This window comes from Myxocyprinus asiaticus, chromosome 19 (genome assembly GCF_019703515.2).
Source record: "Myxocyprinus asiaticus isolate MX2 ecotype Aquarium Trade chromosome 19, UBuf_Myxa_2, whole genome shotgun sequence".
Classification (NCBI taxonomy): domain Eukaryota; kingdom Metazoa; phylum Chordata; class Actinopteri; order Cypriniformes; family Catostomidae; genus Myxocyprinus; species Myxocyprinus asiaticus.
In genome coordinates this window covers 33,359,817-33,383,173 of record NC_059362.1, presented here as the reverse complement: position 1 = coordinate 33,383,173, position 23,357 = coordinate 33,359,817, and the positions used below count along the sequence as shown (strand labels likewise).

The 23,357-nt window shown below is 39.5% G+C and overlaps 1 protein-coding gene across 5 annotated transcripts in view; it reads right to left on the bottom strand.

Moving 5' to 3' along the window:
• Positions 1–23,147, bottom strand: part of LOC127456665 (retinoic acid receptor RXR-gamma-B) — a 58,075-nt gene extending 34,928 nt beyond the window's left edge. The window contains exon 1 of one of the 5 annotated variants that reach the window (XM_051725123.1): positions 23,049–23,147. Coding sequence is in view for 1 of the 5 variants with exons in the window: in XM_051725125.1 (XP_051581085.1) it covers positions 23,049–23,079 (31 nt within the window). In the remaining 4 variants the exon portion in view is untranslated. Of the gene's footprint in view, positions 1–21,631; positions 21,735–22,916; positions 23,019–23,048 lie in introns of those variants that run through there. The other 4 variants (XM_051725125.1, XM_051725127.1, XM_051725124.1 and 1 more) reach the window with 4 other exon arrangements.
• Between the last annotated feature and the right edge of the window lie 210 nt (positions 23,148–23,357).

Sequence of the window (23,357 nt, the reverse complement as noted above, 5' to 3'; positions counted from 1 at the left end):
AGCTTATATTGCTTGTCATACTTGTATGAATCGAACATTACTCATGTTTTTATTGACTGCGATGTATCTACGTTGTCGGGGGAAGTTACTGTGACATGTTTACTAATATTTATGACTTCTGAAATTGACTTCTTGTAACTGTTGTATTGCATTTTTAAGCATTTTATTTTCATGTGTAATAAAGTATATTTTATCCCCATCATTATTGATTGCTCGTTTTATGTTTTTAGTTGGTGTTATTGTGTGATTTGCATACTATTGTAGTATTACGGGTCACTTGCATTATCAACTGTGGCTGTACAATATAATATAACAATAATAAAGTCTTCCATTGAACTCGTATCAGCCATATCACAAGTATCACCTCTTAAATTGATAAGTGCAGTACAATACAAACATTAAAAGTAGATAAAACACTTGAAAAATTATATTAAAATATACTGGTATTGATTGAGGTGATTGAGTCCCCTGTTCTTTATTTAAAAGTGCTTTGAGTGTAGTGTCAGAAAAGCGCTATAAGTGTAAAATTCATTCATTCAAAATATGTGAATACGAGTGTTGTTTTTCTTCATCAAAGCATGTAATATTTCCAGTTTTAAATGTTTAATCGTATAACATTATATCAACATGAAAATAGCATGTTATGACTCTGGCTCTAAATATCTCCCAGTCATGATCACACACAGGCAAAGCTCAATTCATGAGATTCATCTGCCAGAACGGCAGTGCTGAAATACATTTTCACGTTTAGTGTACTTCCGCAAATTGCTTGCGATTTTAAGTTTCAACCATAGATGTCGCTAGAGAGCACAACGTTAAGTACTGCATCTTTAAATTACCATCTGCACCAACAGCCGAGGTAACTGCATACTAGCTTTTTTCTTTTGTTAATTAATGAATTGTTCAGTTAAAGAACACCTATTATGGTTTTTAAACGTGCCTAATTTTGTTTTAATAAAATAGATTTACATGCACCAAGGTCAAAAAACTCTTTACTTTGCTCATAATTTAAAGTGCAGCATTACCTTTTTTTCCCCAGTGTCAAAAACGACTCGTTCAATGATCCTCCTTTCAGAGAGCCTCCTCTGCTCTGATTGGTCAGATGTCCCAGTCTGTTGTGACTGGTCTACCGCTCAGTGTAGTGTTTGAGGGCGGGTCAAAGCTGTTCGCGAGCAGCCAATGAAGACCAGAGGCGGGTTTTTTGTAATGAAATTGTGTAGGTTAGTACAGAAAGTAAGTCTGGAATTACTAACGACTCGTTTCAGGTGTTCAGAATTGGTTCTTTCTTTTGAGAGTCAATAACTCCATTTGTCGTGCACTTTGATTTTTGAAACTTTGCAGACTTTTTTACATTCACAAACAGCTATATAACACACTACATGAAAGGTAATATTTGAAAAACCATAACAGGTGCTCTTTAAGGGTCATAGAGAACTTACTTTCTCCACAATCAGTCTTGTGTAATCCATTGTTAATACAAGACTGAGGGGCAGATTCACTAAGAATGAATTGCGCCTGCTTAAAGCGGCAGTTTTTTGCACACACTAACTGCGTTTGTTTACCACACGATTCACTAAAGGAATTATGCAGATCAGGCAACTGCACAAACGCAGCCACAAAATTACTGCTGAATGCAATTTGCATGCGCAATTCTGATCTTGCGGTCCGACTGTGGGCACAATATAGCCGAGGATGCAGCTGACCACTGTATTTAACCCACCCTTCTGGGACTGAACAGCATCACTTTGATCCAGACATCTGGATCATATTTACCGTAAACATACACAACGTGCGCTTGACACCACACATGTGGATATATACCAGGTTATTATAATGCTCTTCAACATCATTTAATGAGTATTTGATTATTACTGCTGAAAAGATTGGTCGAAAATAATCACAAACATCTCTTTTAAATAAAATTATTTTTACCGCCTACTTTCATTTGATGGTAATAGTGTGATGTACATTATGCAGGGCAAATTGCACAGAGTTTTAAGAAGAAGCACAATCTTTAATGAGCCTAATTTACATAGAAAGGAGGCATTTTTGTGTGGAAAGGAATGACAGTGACTTCATTTAAATATTGAAGATGCAGCACAATTTCAGCGCTGATTGCACATGCTAAACTTGATTGCGTGTGGTTAGTAAATAAGACGCAGGTATTTGCGCTGAAATACAGTGCACAAAAGTGGTGCAACTGCTTAGTGAATCTGCTCCTGAAGTAAGTTCTGAATTTACAGACCACACAGCAGTCATGTGCATTTGTTTAGCACAGTATTTGGGTATTGCTGTTAAGCCAGTAGATCTGCTCTCTGTTTATTAGTAAATATTAGGCAGTTTTATTTTGTTTGTTTAAGCCTATGACTTGTAGTATACTGTAGTTTTAAATGGAAAAACAGTACTTCTACTTAAGCTATATAGCAAAATTAAAATGATTTCATGTCGTTTTTGTCATTAGACTACAAATATATTCTTATTCTGTGCAATTTCTTAATTTTTTCATGTTAACTTATATTTGTGTTGTCCATCAACAATGCCCTTGAATAATGTGCTAAGTGCCAACCCTAATATTATGCTGCCTTCACGTGCTATTTTAATTATGGTAAATACAAGTTTCCTGCTCGGAAGTTGCACATAAACGACCCCTCAAGTCGTAATTACGACTGGAAAATTCGGAGATAATTTTGATACCCAAGTTTCCAAGTTGGGAGATGTAAACTTTCAACATGGCAGAGGAGAGTACGGTTTCTGTAGTTTTATAAATTTTTCTAAATACAGCTTGTTAGCTCTTGCCATTTCGGTCATATACATTTATTTATATCAGCAACCATTTGATGCATATTAAAAAATTTTGCACCAAGAAAATAGAATATATTTTCCCAAAATATTATTATCTTCTGAGTAATACACAGTGTCAAAATAGAGAGTTCCCCATGTAATATGCATGAATGAACTCGGTGTCCTCCATGTTTCCTGTTCTTTCCGACAACAAAGCACTTGAACATTGACATACTCGTAATTACCACTTCAGAAGTGGGAAGTAGGTAAATTCTGATAGCACATGAACGCAGCATAAATCCACAAAACTAGAGGCAACTTCATTATATAATGAAGAAAAACAAATATAACTTTATTTTTCCTGCAGGAAATACCAGTGCTTGCAAGGCAGCACAAGCATACTGTTAAAGAATTTGGTAAAATTATAAAGAAATGGAAAAGAAAAGACAAGAGGACCCTTCTGACATTAGCAGTTGAAGAAGGCAAGCCATTATGACATCAACACTGGTATTTAAATTTTGAATGTTGAACATTCTGTGCAAGTCATTTTAGCATCAAGTTACTGGGGAATTTTAGAAATTTAATCTTCAATTTCTGAAAATTGTATAAAGTTTATATATATATATATATATATATATATATATATATATATATATATATATATATATATATATATATTACACCAAATATCTGAAATTAGCTACAAAATGCAGTTTAAATGGAGACTGTACATTAAGTGGTTCGGGCTGAAATAAATGCAGAAGCTTGTGAGGGGAAAAAAGGTTTGCAAGATATCTTGCAAGCATTGTAATGATGCAGATGTTTTAAGAAGACCTTCTACTAAACTAAAGCCTACAATATATCAATGCTGGTGCCATTGCAGTTTTATTGAGAAACAGTAGATCCGTATAGGGAGCTGACTCTATGACAGAATGCCTTCAAGGTAAATCTAAAAAAACATCTTTAATATGTCATCCTATAAAAGAAATTGCCCACATAAATCAGTTTGAATGAAAAGAGAGTTGAGATCATGCAGAAGATTGACACAATTGGAGCTGCCTGCAGAAATGTATATAGAGCCACCGTGTATAAGGATTTGTAATTTACTGAGCCCCATTTAGGTGAATACCTCACGAAGTTGGCTGAGAAATTACCCAGATGGTTCTATTTTTGTGAGTGTGCAAAGTGCAGCACTACAATCAACGACTGTGCACAACGTCTTATCCAATTTTCTTGAGAGCGCTAATTCTAAGTGCAATTTTTGTGCCAACGCAAAGTGCAAGTGGGCGTGGGTGGCAGTGTTTGTGCTACTGTGGGTGTATACGCGCGAACTGTATGTAAATGAAGTGGCGCAAAGCGCAATATGCTATTTTCCTGATAAATAGGTCATTGCACTTAGATGTTCCAAAAGCAGGTGTTATCTCAGTGCAAAGTCCAATTTCAGTTCCTGCATTTGTAGTTTGGAAATTCCACCAGCAGGTGGTAATAAAGTTCATGTCCAAACTCTGAAAATACAGTGGAACATCAAATTATGTCCATGATCACTGTTGTATCCGTATGAAACAAATATTTATGAGATTTGTGTTAAACTATCTTAAGGTCATGCTTTATTTTTTCAATTATTATTTTTATTATTATGTTTATATTGACAATTGTATTTATGATCTAATTTGTATTAGTCATTTTCCACCTGTTACTGTAGAGTGATTTTTATGTCACTGCAAAAGGGGCGGGTGAAAGAAGTTAAAATAGGGTAATATGTTTGGATTTGGGAAGTTTGTATTTTTTGACCACTTTGTTATTTTGATTATATTTTTTGGTTTCGTTTGAAGTGTAATTTAAATTTAGAAATTTCACTATATGAATGTCATTTTTTTAAATCAATGCTGACCGGTAGAAGTGAAGTGCGTGCCGATTCAGTCACTGTTTATACTAGCCTTGATTTGTGTGTAAGTAGATGAAAATGATTAATAATACTTACATTCTCTGTAATTTAATGGAGCCTACCATATCCTGAACCAAATTTTCCATGCGTATAAAAAAAGTGTCCATTTAACAAGGACACAATTAATGCACAAAATAATGTAAATCCATATTTCTACTCTTCTAATTCATTGCATACAGTCCATTTACACTATCAACTTCATATGACAGGGAATGGACTGTATAATAGGACGGAGAAGATGCCGGAGAAGAACCTCCCTTGATCCGATTAGCGCCTTGCCACACGATTTCGACAAACCCACTTGCACCTAGACTTAGCGCATGCTTGCACGAAAATACCAAAACTTCATGGCCATGCCCATTGATTTTGTGCTTATGACTTAAGGCATTGTGTTGCGCTTATCGCTTGCGCTCTTAAAATAGGGCCCAGAGACTACCACCCCTGGATTCGCGAGTTCGAATCTAGGGTGTGCTGAGTGACTCCAGCCAGGTCTCCTAAGCAACCAAATTGGCCTGGCTGCTAGGGAGGGTAGAGTCACATGGGGTAACCTCCTTGTGGTCACGATTAATGGTTCTCGCTCTCAATTGGGCGTGTGGATTGCGGAGAGTAGCATGAGCCTCCACATGTGGAGTCTCTGCGGTGTCATGCACAACGAACCACGTGATAAGATGCGCGGATTGACGGTCTTAGAAGTGGAGGCAACTGAGAGTTGTCGTCTGCCACCCGGATTGAGGTAAGTAACCGCGCCACCAAGAGGACCTACTAAGTAGTGGGTATTGGGCATTCCAAATTGGGGGAAAAGGGGAAATAAATAAATAAATAAAATTAGGGTCCAGAGTGTGTTAAGCTGTTATCAAGGCAGAGAAAGACTTCTTTGAAGAAGAAGTTTTGATTTGTGTAACATTTTTGGGTCACTACATAATTCCCATTTTTTTTCCCATTTGTCATTAGAAAACACAAATGTGTCAACTATGTAAATGTGTCCCAGATTTAATGACTTTACTATTATTCAAAAATGTAAAAAGTAAAGGATCAAGTAGTAAAGAATGAATATGTGCGTCAAAACTTTTGACCAGTAGAGTAATTTCATGATTCAGACACAATGTTGGCCCTGTTAGGGTATCCATTCTATAACTGTATGCATTCATACAACCCTGCCCCAAAGATGCATACACTAATGTCAGAAAAATGTCAATTGTATTATTCTTACACCTAAAAATAAAACACATTGTGATCGTCTCTCAGAGTTCTCCCACATGACTAACATCAACAGTAATAAGGCTTAGTACAAAAGAAGGGTATGCATGTATGTGTACTGTATAACAGTTGACACTGATAATCAGAGACGTGACTAGCAGCCAGTGTTGATAAGCAAAAGAACACAGTATAACCCTGCTACCATGACGTAAGGATCCACATAACAAAACAGAATGTCCTCTGGAATATAGGCATGGTGCTAATATATCCGTTGATCAAAATAGACTTTCCACCCCTGCCCCAGTCTACTTTACTCTAGACTTGTTACATTACCCCAGAATGTGCAAGGAGAAAATATGAGCTAAGAGCCAAAATAGCATCTACTGTATATTTCTACATAAATTAGTTTATCTATAGCAGCCACAGTATAGTATTGGTACCATCGCCATGTGGGTAATGACTGTGTCTGTAGGTTGACTGTTAAACTGCTCCTTAAAGGTGTACTGTATAATTTTTTCAATGTTAAAATTCCTTCTTCTAAAACGCAGAGACAATTATAAGTAAGCCATTTGCAAGTAGATTAACCTAAAAATGTAAACACTGTGGCGCTATTTAAGCATTGGTCTGTTTAAGCATCTTAACCAGCCAGATATAGCAACATTTTCTCAACTAGTGCAGTGAGTTTGGGGCGGGACTATCTGTTTTTTGACCTACGGCATCATCCTCTTTGCACCTTTAATGGGACTAATCTCAATAATCATGCAATTCTAATGGAATAAATGAATAGCTAGTGATAAAAGGTAAGCCAACTTTGTGCATAAAAAGAGAAAAACATTAAGACAGCAGAAAGATGGTTTAACCTAGCGAATATAGGCAACTGTGCCCCAAGCTCAGCGGGCAATGTAGCTAGCTAGCTGCCACAGTTTCAATATGACTAATGATGTTAGCTAAAGTAAACGTCATATTTCTGTATCAATCTTCAGTTAGCCACTTATTTTCCAAGTTGAGAACATTGGCTGTTTCTCAGTGTGCGTTCTTATGTGTTCTTACATTCTCGTGGACTCATCTGACGTCATCATCCACTTACGAGTTCAATTCTAAAACTCAAGAACACAAGTACAGAGAATGCATAAAATTACTCAGATGCAGGGGTCGTGTTAACCAACTATTTTCCGTCATTGACCGATTGTTTTTAGCAGTGACGGAAAAATCTAAAGGCCGTCCGTCATTTTGACGGATTACACGGAGGGTGATCTATTGTAACTTGTAACTGTAATTCCTGCCCCTGTCCAGTTGGTGGCGAGTGCGCATATTAATGAGCTTTTATCTAGTATTATCTCGTCTTTGATCTCAGTGCGTGACGTCTTTGTCATGTGTAGCTTTAGTCACAGCTACACACATTGTAAAAATGTCATGGCAGCCGAGTGTGAAAAGTTTCTTCAAACGGACAAATAGTTGTGATGTTGTTGATAAAAGAGGTGAAAAAAGAGTGGCTGATGCAGATGCCGTGGAGGATGAAGGACAAACAACAGACAACATTTATCAGTCACCTGCAGTTAATGTTACGGGGCAAGCAAGTGGCAGCAAGGAGGTCAGGAGGGAGTACCAGGTTTAGTGGGAGCAGGAGTTCACGTGGCTGAGGAGGGAAGGTGGCAAAATGTTCTGCGACATCTGCATAAAAGCTAACATGAGTAACGGATTTGTCCGAGGGTGCACGACGATGCAGAAATCAGCTTTGAATGATCACAAAAGTAGCCATAGCCACATTGAAGCTTCACAGGTGGTCAACCAGAGCGTAGCAATGGTCAAGCATGTAGAGAATTTTAATGAGGCATTAAAAATACAGCTTAAGGTTGTGTTGCATATGGTAAATACAAACACCCCAAGCCACCTATATCCTAACATAATACACCTCTTAGAGTCTGCTGGGTGTCCAAACCTGAACAGTGCACACACGTACACCCATCATGACACTGTCAGTCAGATGGAGGAGGCTATAGCAATGGCCATAACCAGCGCAGTGGATGACCGCCTCGCCAACAGCAGATACGTCGGGATAATAGTAGATGAAACTACTGATATCATGGTTGAGAAAATGCTGATCACATACCTGACAATTCAGCAGAGAGGGGAGCCTGAAACTGTGTTCATTGGAAATCATGTAATACCCTCTGGCACTGCAGAATGCATCACAGCAAAAATAAAGGATGTGTTGACTGGCCGTGGTGTAGCTATGGCTCGGGTAGTTGGACTGGGAAGTGATGGATCGAGTGTGATGGTGGGTCGAAAGGCCGGAGTTGCACAACAGCTGCGTCAAAATGACTGTCCCTATCTCATAAACACTCACTGTGGTGCGCACAGAACGGCACTGGCTGCCCGTGATGCCTCCAAGGCTGTGCGTGAAATAAGTGCATATGTCACCACTATTAATAACATATAAACATACTACAAGAATTCCCCCATTCAAACACACAGATTAAAAGAACTCGAAAACAAAATGGAGGAACACGACATGTTGAGCCTAAAACAACCATCGGCTACACGCTGGCTGTCAATGGAGAGGGCAGTTAAGGACATACATGCCAACTGGGTTTCTCTGGTGTTGGAGTTGGAGAAGGAGGAAGCTGCGAGAGACTGCCCGGTAGCTAAGGGTATTAGAAAGTACCTCCAAAAATACACATTCCCTGCCTTAACTCACCTGCTGACTGATATCTTGTCCGTGGTGAACCGCATGAATCTCACGTTCCAAAAAGAAGATGTTAACATCTCCTCCATCCAACCTATCATGAACATGACCCTTGCTAGCCTAGAGAGCTTGATGAATGGGCCAGGTGAGGCGAAGACGAAATTCGATGAGGCTTTACAAGACGGCAAGTTCTGTGGCATAATGCTGACGCAGGCAGACGGGCAGAGCTTTTCAGTTTTGCACACAGAGTACATTGCAGAGGTCACCAAATCTATCAGAAAAAGATTCCCTTTGGAGCATGTGGGCCTCATCGCTGACCTCGACACCATACTCAATGCATCTCGCTATCCGGGTGCTGACAACGCATTGAAGAGGTCACAGAGTGGTGCGGCTGTGCCACTGGTGCAGAAGGAGTGCATGCTGAGGGATTTCCTCCCGGTGAAGCGAATGCTTGCAGGATCGAGAAATCCCACATTCAGAGAGTCCTGCAAACTTTTGATCGCTTCCCTGGGAGAAATGTTTCCCGACTTCAAAACTTTGGCTGAAGTTGCGCTGGTAATTCCAGTCTCCAGTGTGGCAGCAGAGCGCGGGTTCAGCCTCCAGAACCAAATTAAAACTGCCACGAGAAGTCATCTGTCTGAGGCAAAGACACAAAATCTAATGACAATTGCCTCAGCATCAGTCTCCCTTGATGCGTTTGATTACGCACAGGCGAGCACCCAGTTTAAGTCGATGCGGACCAGGAGGAAGGTTTGAGTTGTCGATTGAGTTTTGTTCAGTTCATTTTTTACATGTTTTGTTCATATTTTAATTGTATTTGTTTTTTGTAATATTGTGTTGTTCATATGTCGTGTTTTAGTGACCTCTGCTGTCACTGTGGGGAAAAAACCATTCATCTGCTTCATGTGGTGTCTCTGTTGTTCATCTGTTCTCTTCATAAATAAAAAAATGCATAATCTGCTATATGCTCGTCCTGTAAATTCAAGATTAAAAATTTAAATGTGAACTAAAATAAAAGCTATTAAATGTCTTATCATTAAAATATAAAAATTAAAATGACGGGTAATAATAGATTATGACGGAATTTTTACGACCCCATGGACGATGAGAAAGTCTAACGCAACCACTGCTCGGATGTTCTAGATTTGGCCAAATATTGAGAATGCATTGAATGGTGACTTTTACACAAGAACCCATTTGGAGTTCCAGAAGTCATAGCAGCACTACGGTGGCAGATGAAGGACATTTATCGTGTTTTCCTTTAAGATTGTTCTGCTTTATGTTCCTGAAAGTCTGATGACCTTTGAGAGTCATCATACTCCACCCACATTTGTTGTTTTGTTGGGCATCATTTTAATAAAGTAATAAGCACATGGAGGAAACGAGTGTTAACAAACCTCACTGGTGTGAAGAAAATAATGCTGCCACTGGTGTGTGATAATGGCAGCAGTTCTCCCACTGGCTACAAATGTTCTGGGACGGAAATGAGCTTGCTCAACAGTTAGATCACAGCACATTTCAAAGTTCGCAATAGATGCGTTCTACGTCTTCCTGTCCTTCTGAGTTAATTCTACCGAGGTAGATTGGCAAGTCTGTTCTCAGCCTTCTAAGCACTGAGAAACACCCATAGTCTAGCCTAGTCAATCAGCTAATCTACACAACTAAAATTAACGGGATGGTAACTTACATCTCAACCATATTGGGATGCATTCGACAGACAGTGCAAAACATTAGTCCGTATTCCTCCTCATTCCTCACCCAGTCAAATTCATCCTTCCAGCTAGGGATGAACTTCCTGTCCCTTTTAGATTCTTTAACCTGCTATGTTCGATTCAGTGGTTCTCTTTTGGGGTTTGCCGTTTTACCAGGCCCTTGGCCGGGTTGTGGAGGCTTGAGAAACATGGCCACCTATTACTAGATCACTAGCTAATTAGAAAATTAAGACTGCGTGGCTCACTGCAGCTGCCTGAGGTAATATTTGAATCTAACTCGGATTGGTCAGGCAAGGTAAGCAAGGCCTACCCATTCAAAAGAGACCTCTGGCTTCTAGTAATGTCAAAAGAACTGGTACTTCGGTACTAAGTCAGTACTAAAATACAAAAACAAAAAAGACATCATGGTACCAGTGTTTCTAAAGTACTGGTAGTACCGAGCACCAACTCACTTCGATACCCAAGAGCTGTCTGACTGACACACAACTGTTTCCAAATGCTCACAAACAAATTTGAAGTATTTGGGGAAAAAATAAATGTACAAATAATCATGATATCATGAATATCATCATGATGATGCCGCGGATGGCTGCCTCGGTGTGGAGCTCCTCAGTTCTTTTGTTGTCTTTGTTTGTTTGTCTTGTGTTTAGTAATCTTTTTCCAGTCAGTTTTAACAGAGACGAACTGCTGAACATTTGACAGGATGTACCAGACAATCTTCTCCTGGTTTTCCAATATTCAGATGTTTTGCTAGACATTTTAGTTGGAGGCGCAGGCGAGGGAGACGAGCCGGTGTGCTGGTCAAACTGCGTCGGCACGGATTTCGAACATTGTTGCCGAGTATTCACTTAGCGAACGGACGAACTACATCTCACCCGCACAAACAAGGACTTTTCAACCTCTGCTGCCTTGTGCTTCACAGAAACCTGGCTGAGTGAAGCCATTCCAGACAGCGCGTTACATCTGCCGGGCTTTCAGCTGTTCAGAGTGGATCGCATTGCGGATTTAACGGGGAAAACGAGAGGCGGTGGAACATGCTTTTATATCAATGAAAGTTGGTGTACAGATGAAACAACGTTAAAGAGGATGTGCTGTCCTAATTTGGAAGTGCTCTTTATTAACTGTAAGCCTTTCTACTCGCCGCGGGAGTTTTGCTCGTTTATTCTGGTGAGTGTGTATATCGCACCAAACGCGTGTTTGAACACAGCGCTGCAACAGCTGGCTGATCAAATCACAGACACAGAACAACAATACCCGGACTCAGTTATTATTATTATTGGGGATTTTAACAAAACAAATCTCACACATGAACTGCCCAAATACAAACAGCACATCACATGCCCCACCAGAGACAGGAACATACTGGATCATTGTTACACAACAATAAAGGATGCATATCGCTCTGTCCCTAGAGCAGCTTTGGGACTCTCTGATCACTGTCTGGTTCATCTTCTTCCAACCTACAGGCAGAAATTAAAATCAACCAAGCCAGTAGTAAGGACTGTAAAGAGATGGACCAATCAAACAGAGCGGGAACTACAAGCCTGCTTCGATTGCACGGACTGGAGTGTTTTTGAGGCTGCAGCCACAGACCTGGACGAGCTCACAGATACTGTTACATCATATATCAGTTTCTGTGAAGATATGTGCATTCCTACTAGGACTTATTTAAAGTTCAACAATGACAAACCGTGGTTTACAGCGGAGCTCAGGCAGCTTCGTCAGGCCAAAGAGGATGCTTACAGGGGTGGGACAAAGTCTTGTACAATCAGGCCAGGAACACACTGAATAAGGAAATCAGAGTTGCTAAAAGAAGATACTCTGAGAAGTTGAAAAACAAGTTTTCAGCTAACGACCCTGCATCAGTGTGGAGTGGCATGAAACAACTCACAAATTACAGGACTCCTACCCCCAACCCTGTGGTGGAACAACAACTGGCTGATGACCTGAATGTGTTCTACTGCAGATTTGAAAGGCCCAATCTCACACCCCACATTGACTCTGACCTTCACTTCACACAAACTCCAACACCTCCTGCAACCCCCCTCCTCCCCCTCCTGCACTTAAGATCTGTGAAGATGATGTAAGCCGTATCTTTCGGAAACAAAAGACGAGGAAGGCTTCAGGCCCAGATGGCGTCTCATCAGCGTGTCTTCAATCCTGTGCTAACCAGCTGGCCCCCATCTTCACACAGATCTTCAATAGATCACTGGAGCAGTATGAAGTCCCATGCTGCTTCAAACGCTCAATCATTATTCCTGTCCCAAAGAAACCAAAAATCACAGGACTTAATGACTACAGAACTGTCGCCCTGACGTCTGTAGTCATAAAATCATTTGAGAGACTGGTGTTGGCCCACCTGAAGAACATCTCTGGACCCTTTCTAAATCCCCTTCAATTTGCTTATCGAGCAAACAGGTCTGTGGATGATGCAGTCAACATAGGATTGCATCATATCCTGCAACATCTGGACAGACCAGGGACATATGCAAGGATCCTTTTTGTGGACTTCAGTTCAGCTTTCAACTCCATCATCCCAGCTATACTCCAGAATAAATTACACCAACTCTCTGTTCCCATGTCTATCTGTCAGTGGATTACCAGCTTTCTGATGGACAGGCAGCAGCTTGTGAGACAGGGGAAACTCACTTCTAGCACCTGTACAATCAGCACTGGTGCCCCCCAGGGATGTGTGCTCTCCCCACTACTCTTCTCCCTCTACACCAATGACTGCATCACAAAGGACCCCTCTGTCAAGCTCCTGAAGTTTGCAGACGACACCACTGTCATCGGCCTCATCAGAAATGACGATGAGTCTGCATACAGAAGGGAGGTTGAACAGCTGGCTGTCTGGTGCAGTCAAAACAACCTTGAGCTGAACACGCTCAAAACGGTGGAGATCCTTGTGGACTTTAGGAGAAACACCCCGACACTGACCCCCCTCACCATTTTAAACAGCACTGTGGCAGCAGTGGAGTCATTCAGGTTCCTGGGCACTACCATCTCACAGGACCTGAAGTGGGAGACCACATTGACTCCACTGTGAAAAAGGCCCAGCAGAGGTTGTACTTCCTTCGCCAGCTGAGGAAATTCAACCTGCCACAGGCGCTGCTGATACAGTTTTACTCAGCAGTCATTGAGTCTGTCCTCTGCACTTCAATAACTGTCTGGTTTGGTTCAGTTACGAAATCAGACATCAGAAGACTACAAAGGACAGTTCGGACTGCTGAGAGGATTATTGGTAGCCCCCTGCCCCACCTTCAAGAACTATACACTTCCAGAGTGAGGAAAAAGGCTGGAAAAATCACCCCACTCACCCTTCCCACTACCTTTTTGAACTGTTGCCTTCTGGCCAATGCTTCAGAGCTCTGAGCACCAGAACCGTCAGGCACAGGAACAGTTTTTTCCCTCAGGCTATCCATCTCATGAACAGTTAAATTGCCCCATTGAGCAATAACTATGTGCAATACACAGTTTAGTCTTTCTTATATTTATCCAACACATCCAACCTCTTCTGCCATTTCATTCCTCTGAAAAAACAAAAAACAAAAACAAACAAAAACATTTGCTGTACATAACAGATTTGTATTTGCACTGTACATAACAGATTGTATTAGATTTGCACTACCCATGTGTATGTGTGTATGTATGTGTATGTGTGTCTGTACATATGTGTATAATTAGTTTTATGTTTTATTATTATCTATGTCTTGCTGTTTTTGAATTCTTGTACACTGGAAGCTCCTGTCACCAAGACAAATTCCTTGTATGTGTAAGCATACTTGGCAATAAAGCTGATTCTGATTCTGATATGTCCTAGTGTGATTATTAGAGGTGTGACGACACACTTAGCTCACGAGACGAGACGATACACGATACTGGGTTCACGTGGTATTTTGGTATTTTAACACTATATACACTACCGGTCAAACGTTTTGAAACACTTACTCATTCTTTATTATAATTTTTTTCCTTCACATTTTAGAATAATAGCAAAGTGATCAAAACTATAGAATAACATAAATGGAACTATGGGAATTATGTTGTGACTAAATAAAACAAAACTGTGTTATATTTTAGCATCTTCAAAGTAGTCACCCTTTGCCTAGAATTTGCAGACATGTACTCTTGACATTTTCTCAACCAACTTCTTGAGGTATCACCCTGGGATGCTTTTTAAACAGTATTGAAGGAGTTCCCATCTATGTTGGGCACGTATTGGCTGCTTTACTTTATTATTTGGTCCAAGTCATCAATTTCAAAAACTTTTTTTAAAAATACATTTTTGTTTCATAATGAAATAAATTAATATGGTGGCACAATTATATTTTTATCTACAAAACTAATTTCAAACATTTAAGCATATGCCTTCAGATCAAAAGATTTTTAAGATCATGGGAAACATTTCAGGCAAGTGTTTCAAAACTTTTGACCGGTAGTGTATATGACTGGAAAAATAGTCTTTTATTCGACTGAAAGTCACAAAATGCAAAACAATGCAGGTGCATTTTGAAATGTTTGAACTAATCATCTTGTAATGAATGTCACTTCAGTTCTACTTTCTGAGTATGAATTATCATATGCAGTAAAAGACAGAACAATATGCAAGCACTGTAAAAGGTTTTGCCACAAACTCAACTGACTGGCTCTTCTCCTGTATGATTTCGCATGAGTCTCTTCAGACCTAGTTGATTTTAGTTGAGAGCTGCGGTGGTTCTGTAGGTATCTTTGCATAGTGTGTTAGCCGCGGTGTACGGCACTATTTTCTTGCAGTGCTTAAATATTGGCTGTGTCTCGTTTGGAAGGCTACGTCCTCCAGAGGTTGCATTTGTCAGCCGCATACGTCATCGAGGCTGACTCGTTTCATTTTTTTTTCTTTTTACTGGGCATGCAAAAAAGGTTAACAATTGTATAAATGTAAGTGCATATACATAAAAGGCATTGACAATAGATAAAAAATAAGAAAAAGAAAGACATAAAAAATAAAAAATGAAACGAGACAGCCTCGATGACGTATGCGGCCGATAAATGCGACCTCCGGAGGACGCAGCCTTCCAAACGAGACACAGCCTTTGTTCGTGTCTTGTCTGTCACTCTGTCGCTGTTTATTGTTTCCAACGGGTACCTAATATGCTGCCACACAAATGATTTAAAAGTGGCAGGGGCATCTTCTATGCTAATTTCGCCCTCACACTCCGTCATGCCTATATCGTGAGACGGCTTTTCACCTCAACGAGAAATATCATCACGTTTTAATACCCCTAGTGATTATTAAACCGCGAAAGACTGCAATCTTAGTCTGTATGAGCTGTGTTCTTTAAAGTGAATGTGTGAAGAAAAACACTCAAAAATCCAAACTCCACAGAATCATGTGTGTTGTGTTTTATATGAGATGACAGAGGAGAGCACTTATCCACTGTGAAGCATGCAGCACATGCAAACTATACTGTATATTTATATAATTAAATCACAGCATTTGCGCTTTAATGATCACACTGGGCCATGTATCGAACTGTTAAAACACATGTCAAAATAAAATCTTGATTCAAAATAAAAGCTAGGTGCATGAAATTGGAGAGATTGCAACAGAAATAGATTACAATTGTATAGTAAAATGTAATATTCACTCTATTAATAATAATTATATATAATAATAATAATAATAATAATAATTAATAATAATAATAGTAAAAACTTAGCAATATATCACAAGAGTGCTGGAGTACTGAATAAAAATTTGGTTAAAAAATGCAATGGTATGTTAAAATTGCTGATCTATATTCATTTGTTAAATGTTTTAGGAATTCATTTGATAATTTTGATGATGAAATTAAATTACTTTAAAACATGGAATTCTCAAAAATATAATAACACAGAGAACACAGGATTTAGGAAAAAATAAAACAGATTTCAGTAGGGCCATACTTAAAAACACTTAAGCAATGCATACATAAAGCTGCACTATGTAAGATTTTGGGGTTAAAAATTAACAAATTGCCATTACTGATTGAGTACATACACAGAACAATGTCCTTACCTTACCCCGATTCACTACAGTAAGCCTATAAAAATTATTTGTATTATTTGTATTTTGCAAAATCGCTGGCTTGTGTCGTTCATCTTTGCACCATTACGTCATGTCCGTAAACACAGATAAGAAGTAACGGCTGTCTTATGTTCCTGTCTTATGACACAAAATGAAAACAACCACACATATATATACAGAAAATAATTTTTTTTTTTTAATATATATATATATATACATATATATATATATATATATATGTATATATAATTGGTGGTGGCGTAGTGGACTAAAGCACTGAACTGGTAAGCAAAAGGTTGTTGGTTCAATCCCCACAGCCACCACCAGTGTGTCCTTGAGCAAGGCACTTAACTCCAGGTTGCTCCAGGGGGACTGTCCCTGTAATCAGGGCACTGTAAGTTGCTTTGGATAAAAATGTCTGCCAAATGCATAAATAAATAAATAAAATAAATAAAAAACAATCTAATTTAACAAATATATATCCAAACCCATTTCTTATCATATGAAGCCGAATTGCCAAGCCGTCTATATGACATCTCTTCCAATGACACTACCTTGCCCAATTCGGTGCACCATTCATAAAAAGAGGGAGCGCCTGTCGACTTCCATCCCCTCACAATTATCTGTCTCCCGATCATCACGACGGTGAGGACCCACCTCTTTACATACCCATCAGCTATATCCATAACCGCCCCATCATCCAACACACAAAGTCTGGGACAGAACAGAACCTGAGTGCCCAGGACCTCAGAAACAAAATTCTGGACTCTCAACCAAAACTCCTGAATCCTCAAACAAGACCAGAAGGCATGTAATACATTTCCATCCTCCAACTGGCAACGCCAATAGGTGGGTGTGTCTTTTAAACCCAGCCTATACAATCTAGAGGGGGTCCAATATAATCAATGCAAAATCTTAAATTGCATCAGACGGACCCTTGCATCTCTAGATGTAGACTTGATGTTTTAGAACCCTATTCCACACTCCCTCCTCCGATACCAAGTTCAAATCTTTCTCCCACAATCTCTTGAGAGAAGTCGAAGTTCCATCCCCCAGACTCTGAATTAACAGGGAGTAATACACTGATGCCTCATGACCTTTTCCAAAAGCAGAAATCACCTCTCCTAGAGTATCTGCTGCTTTAGGGGGGTGTATGCTACTCCCAAAAATAGTACAGAGCAAGCGGCGTAACTGAAGATACCTAAAGAACTGAGATCTGGGGATCCCAAAATATTGAATCAAATTTTCAAAGGATCTCATCACACCACTGTCATAAAGATCACCAAGTGTATTAACCCCCATCGCAATCCACTCTGACCAGCAAAAAGGGGACTTATTAATGCATAGTTTGGGGTTTAGCCATAGGCTCGAGGCAACATTTAGATAATTATCTGAGTTAAACACTCTGGACACTTTTGTCCATACTGAGTGCAAATGTGGAGTAACGGGGTGTGATTTAACTTCTCTGGTTAGTTTGATGGAAAGGCTTTGTAATAAAATAGGGGCAAGCAGTTCTTGTTCAATGCAGAACCAGGGAGGGGCTCTTTAAGGTGGAAGCTACCAATGAGCCAAATGTCTGAGACCGAATGCATAATAATAAAACAGAATCTTGGGTAGGCCTAGCCCACCTTTGTCCATCGTCCTATGTAACTTACTGAAGTGTAATCTGGGACGTTTACCATTCCAAATGAAGGACTTCGCTATGTTATCAAATTGCTTGAAATAAGAGAGGGGGACATCTACCGGGAGAGACTGTAGCAGGTAGTTACATTTTGGAATACAGGTCATTTTAATAACATTAACCTTCCCAATCATCGATAAATGTAATGAAGCCCACCTGCCCACATCGCTCGGAAATCTTTTTATTAAAGGGTCAAAATTAACACTAACTAAATCAGACAAATTTGCTGGGAATAAAATCCCCAAATACTTAATGCCCTGTTTGGGCCATTGGAAGGCGCCCGGCTGGACAGCTGTTACTGGACAGTACGCTGTCAGAGCCAAAGCTTCGGATTTAGACCAATTAACTTTGTAACCTGTGAACTTGGAAAAGGAATTAATAATTCTGTGGAGGCAAGGCATAGATCTAGTAGGTTCAGAGATAAATAATAAAATATCATCTGCGTAAAGCAGAAGCTTATGCGCCATACCTCCCGCCATTACCCCTGGAAAATCGTCCTCCTTTCTTATCGCGACTGCTAATGGTTCCAGGGCAAGACAGAACTATAAAGCGGAAAGAGGGCAGTCCTGCCGAGTGCCCCTATCCAGATTAAAATAATCTGAAATTAATCCATTTGTTTGTACCGCTGCTACAGGGTATCTATAAAGTAACTTAATCCAACCAATAAATGTACTCCCGAACCCATACATTTTCAAAATAAAAGATAATCCCATTCTACCATACCAAACGCCTTTTCGGCGTCAAGTGAGATGCCAGCGACCGGAGACTGATCATTCACCACTGACCACATGATATTGATGAGACGCCTGATGTTATCAGAAGAGTTACGGCCCCGAATAAATCACACCTGATCTATATGTATAAGAGATGTCATAACCTTACTTAATCGGTTAGCCAAAAGTTTTGACAATATTTTTACATCTAGTTGGATCAGGGAGATTGGACGGTAACTTTTACACTCACTTGGATCTTTGTCCTTTTTAAGAATCAGACTGATCCGGGCTTGTGTCATGGTTGGAGGAAGCTTTCCATTCTTTAATGATTCAGTATAAACTTCTAACAAAATTGGAGCCAGTTCTGTAGCATAAGATCTAAAAAATTCTGCTGCAAAACCATCTGGCCCCGGAGCCTTGCCAGCAGGTAGGGACTTAATTATCTCGTCAAGCTCCTCCAAGGTTATCTCAGAATCAAGAGTGTTTTTTTGCTCAGTTGTCAGTTTAGGGAGATCTAATGGTTCCACAAATTTTCTAATATCTTCATCAGTAGATGAAGACGTGGAACTATAAAGATCAATATAGAATTCTTTAAAGGCATTATTAATATCAATGGCTGAGGTAAAAATTTCACCACCAGCAGATTTCACTGAGGGAATGATAGAAAGAGACTCTCTGATTTATATATCTAGCCAAAAGCTTCCCTGCCTTGTCCCCTGACTCAAAGTATGACTGTCTTGCCCTGAATAACCAAAACTCCACTTTCCGCGACAAAATAGTATTATATCTATATTTCAATCGGGTCAATTATCTGAGGCCATCAGCTGACATACAGCGCTTCAGCTCTGCCTCTGCACTTTTAATATTTCCTTCCAACTCCACGAGTTCTCGTGCTTTGGATTTTTTGATGAATGAGGCGTACTGTGTGAGCCCCTAAGAACCGCCTTAAGTGCCTCACAAGCCACGCCCACAGAGGATACTGAGGACCAGTTGGTCTCCATATAAACATTGATTTCAGTCTTTAACATTTGTTGGAAATCAGGATTTTGCAAAAGGGACACATTAAGGCACCAACTATATGATTTCTTTTTCTCTATATGTGGCATCACCTCTAAACTCACCAGGGCGGGATCTGAGACTAAAATGTTTCCAATTGAGCAATCCACAACAGATGAAATGAGGGATTTGGATATCAAAAAAAAAATCTATTCTAGAATAAATCTTATGGACTGATGAAAAATATTTATTGTCCCTACCAGATGGGCTCAAAAGTCTCCAAATATCCGTAACACCAACATTTTTACACATCCTGTGAAGCGTCAATGTTGCTCTAGGGGGCTTACACACTTTTGCTTCACTGTGATCAAGGACTGAGTCCATCAAAAGATTAAAGTCACCTCCCAATATTATATCATGAGGGGTGCCAGTGGTTTGCAGCATCCCTTCAAGATCTATAAAAAAGCCCTGATCAACAGCGTTAGGTGCGTAAATATTAGCCAAAATCAACCTTTGCCCTTGAATTTCAGCAAAAACAATAATGACTCTCCCTAATTTATCTTTAGTCTGTTTGAGACATTTGAATTGTAAATGATTATTTACCAGTATAATGACTCCCCTGCTCTTACTTGAGCCAGCACTAAAAAAACATGTCCAGCCCATATCTTCCCAAATTTTTCCGCTTCCTGCGGGGAGAGATGTGTTTCTTGAAGAAACGCTATATCATATTTCTTACGTTTAAGAAAAGTAATAACCTTCCTTCTTTTTATGGGGTGCCCCAACCCATTCACATTCCATGTGGAGAGAGATAGTACACTCATATTAACATATGACATTTTGACATAGTAGAAAGAGTAAACTGTGTGCCAAAAACAAAATTACACAGACCACATTCCCCATTAGTGAAACAATCAAACCCCGAACCTCCCCCCAAACAAAACAAACAGAAAAAAGAAAAACGTGCGCATCAACCCCGCGCACGAAAGCGGCATCCGGCGACAATCCCTCCAAACTCAAAAGGTCCATGAACGCCCACGAGCCCCCACGACAACTTTGCCATCGGATTGCACAATTTTACCTCACAAATTAGTGAGGCAAAATTACACAACAGAAAATACTCTGTCAAACAAACTCAGCCAATAGGAAGAATGAACATAAAGAATGTGTAGATTCATTCACAGAACTGTCTCAAAGGTGTGATCTTCCACAAAACAAATTCCAGCTGATATAAAACTGTTCAGATATGTTCAGTGAGCTGGCTGTTATGAGTGCAACGGATGACGTAATATAATATCATATCATATAATATCATAAAAACATAATATCAACATGAAAATAACACGTTATGACTCTGGCTTTGAATAGCTTTCAGTCATGATCACACAGGCAATATCCAGGAAAGCTCAAATCATGAGATTTATCCGCTAGGAGAGCAGTGCCAAAACACGACTGACATAAAATGTGCTTTCGCAAATTGCTTGCAATTTTAAGTTTCAAACACAGATATCGCTAGAGAGTTATGTAAGTTACGTAGTGCAGCTTTAATTGAGAAACACTTGAAGGAAACATGCATTTGTTTTAATGTATTATTTACATTGAAAAGTAACTTTTTAAATAGGCTAAAGGAGTGTGTTCAAATGCACATTACCATGTTAGCATATTTTTGCTATATATGGTATCAATATTGGTTTTCGAAAACCATGAAATTTCTACTCTATGCGACAGCCTAGATTATTTTCAGCAGCAGAATAATAATATGAACTTTGTAATAAGTGACACAGGCCCAGACTATATCACAAATATATTTTTTTCATTATTGTTGTTTTAATCAGGCTTCTTGTTCGGTCAGGTGAGTAAAATACTCTTTCACTTACCCCTTCTAAAATCCACCTGTCTTGGACAAGCATTAATGTCGAGCCCTGTTGTACTTCCAAAACCTGTCTGTTGCACTCTGTTCCAATACCCTCTTCACTCACTGATTTTATATCCCTTTTTCCCCCTCAATGCCTGACTAGGCTCCTCTGACTCTCCCAGTCAATAATGCCACTGTGATGGCAAGGCTGCTCAGTGAGTAACACAATGAAAGCCTTGAGCAGATGTAGAAAATTTACAGAAACTGGTCTGAGCAGTTTGAAAGCATTTGTACAGCAGACAATACCAATGGCCTCAGAGCCATTCCTGTCTGATGACTGTAACACGCGTGAGCCTATGCAGATTGCGTCCTTTTTCCTTTCCACGACCAACGGTTTTCTTGTCTTGTGTCTTTTTGGACTTACTGAGTGGGTTCACATTGTTAAAAGGCAGAGGAATGTTGTCAGCTATAGGCAACTCTCTGACAGCCTAGCAACGAGAGAGCTGAGAGTGACGACAGAGAGATAAAAATCAAATCATACACTCAAGAACTAAGGAAACTGTTTAGAATACGTTCAAGCACTTACAATGCCCTGAAAGCTAATATAAAGAGAACTGAAGTCTCACTGTAATATTGTAATACATACAGTAATTAGCAAGATAAAATTACTGCACTGTATTTAAGCAATTTCACACAAGCAAGAGTGCTGTCCTACTAAATGTCAAACCACAGGTAATCACAGCCATGACTGTCTTATGTGTACAGTAGAATTCTACATTCATTTATTATTACTGTACACTCTTATTGTGTCATGAATGAATACATCTCTCCTTTACTCACAGAAACTTCTATACTATCTTTTTTCTATTTAGTATTACAACATACTGTTCTTGTGAGTTCACTCCACTCTACTTGTACCATTAGGGTGATCAGGAGTATAATTACATTGTGTCAGATACTTATTTTTCATTGAAAACAATGAAAATGCATTATATTGCTTCTAAGGCACATATATAGTAGGCAACAATACGTATGCAGTATCATATGTTCCTCTATTATACTCCATTATAAATCTATTGTTTTTTTACAGCATGTAAAATTTATACAACACCAGAATAAATAATTATGCGTTTGTGATTAACTCATTAATACCTCAACAACTTGATACACCATCAAAGGTTCAATGAAATTGATTTCGACACAAGAGTTTGACAACAGGCGTGCTTTGAGAGCGATCGATTACATAAACGCAATTTAAGTGGCACCCGCAATTACCCGACTGAGGATGTCAATGCACTAGGACTAACCGTGGATCAGCGTTCACAATCTGTCTGAAGTTCATCAGCCAAGTTGTTTTCACGACACACGCGCGCAGCCACTCGTGACAAACAACACACAGAAGATATCCAAACAGGGAATGAAGAGACAAGGAGACTTACTGAGATGTAAATATGTGTCGTTATTATCCATTCCGAGTTAGTTTGCTGAAGTGTAATGCACACCGAAACGTTGCTGGCTCGCTCAGGGCCCCACACAGGGGAAGGCGGGAGGAGGGGTTTTACCATCAACAATCTGATAAGAGATAGGCAGATGACTTCAGCACTTGGATACATTGTAACAGTTTTCACGATTCGAATGTTATACTTACGAATGTATACTGTTACAGAATAATATTTAAATTAATGTTCCGAGTTTAATACGTTAAGCTCAATCGACAGCATTTGTGGCATACTGTTTTTTAAAGGTGC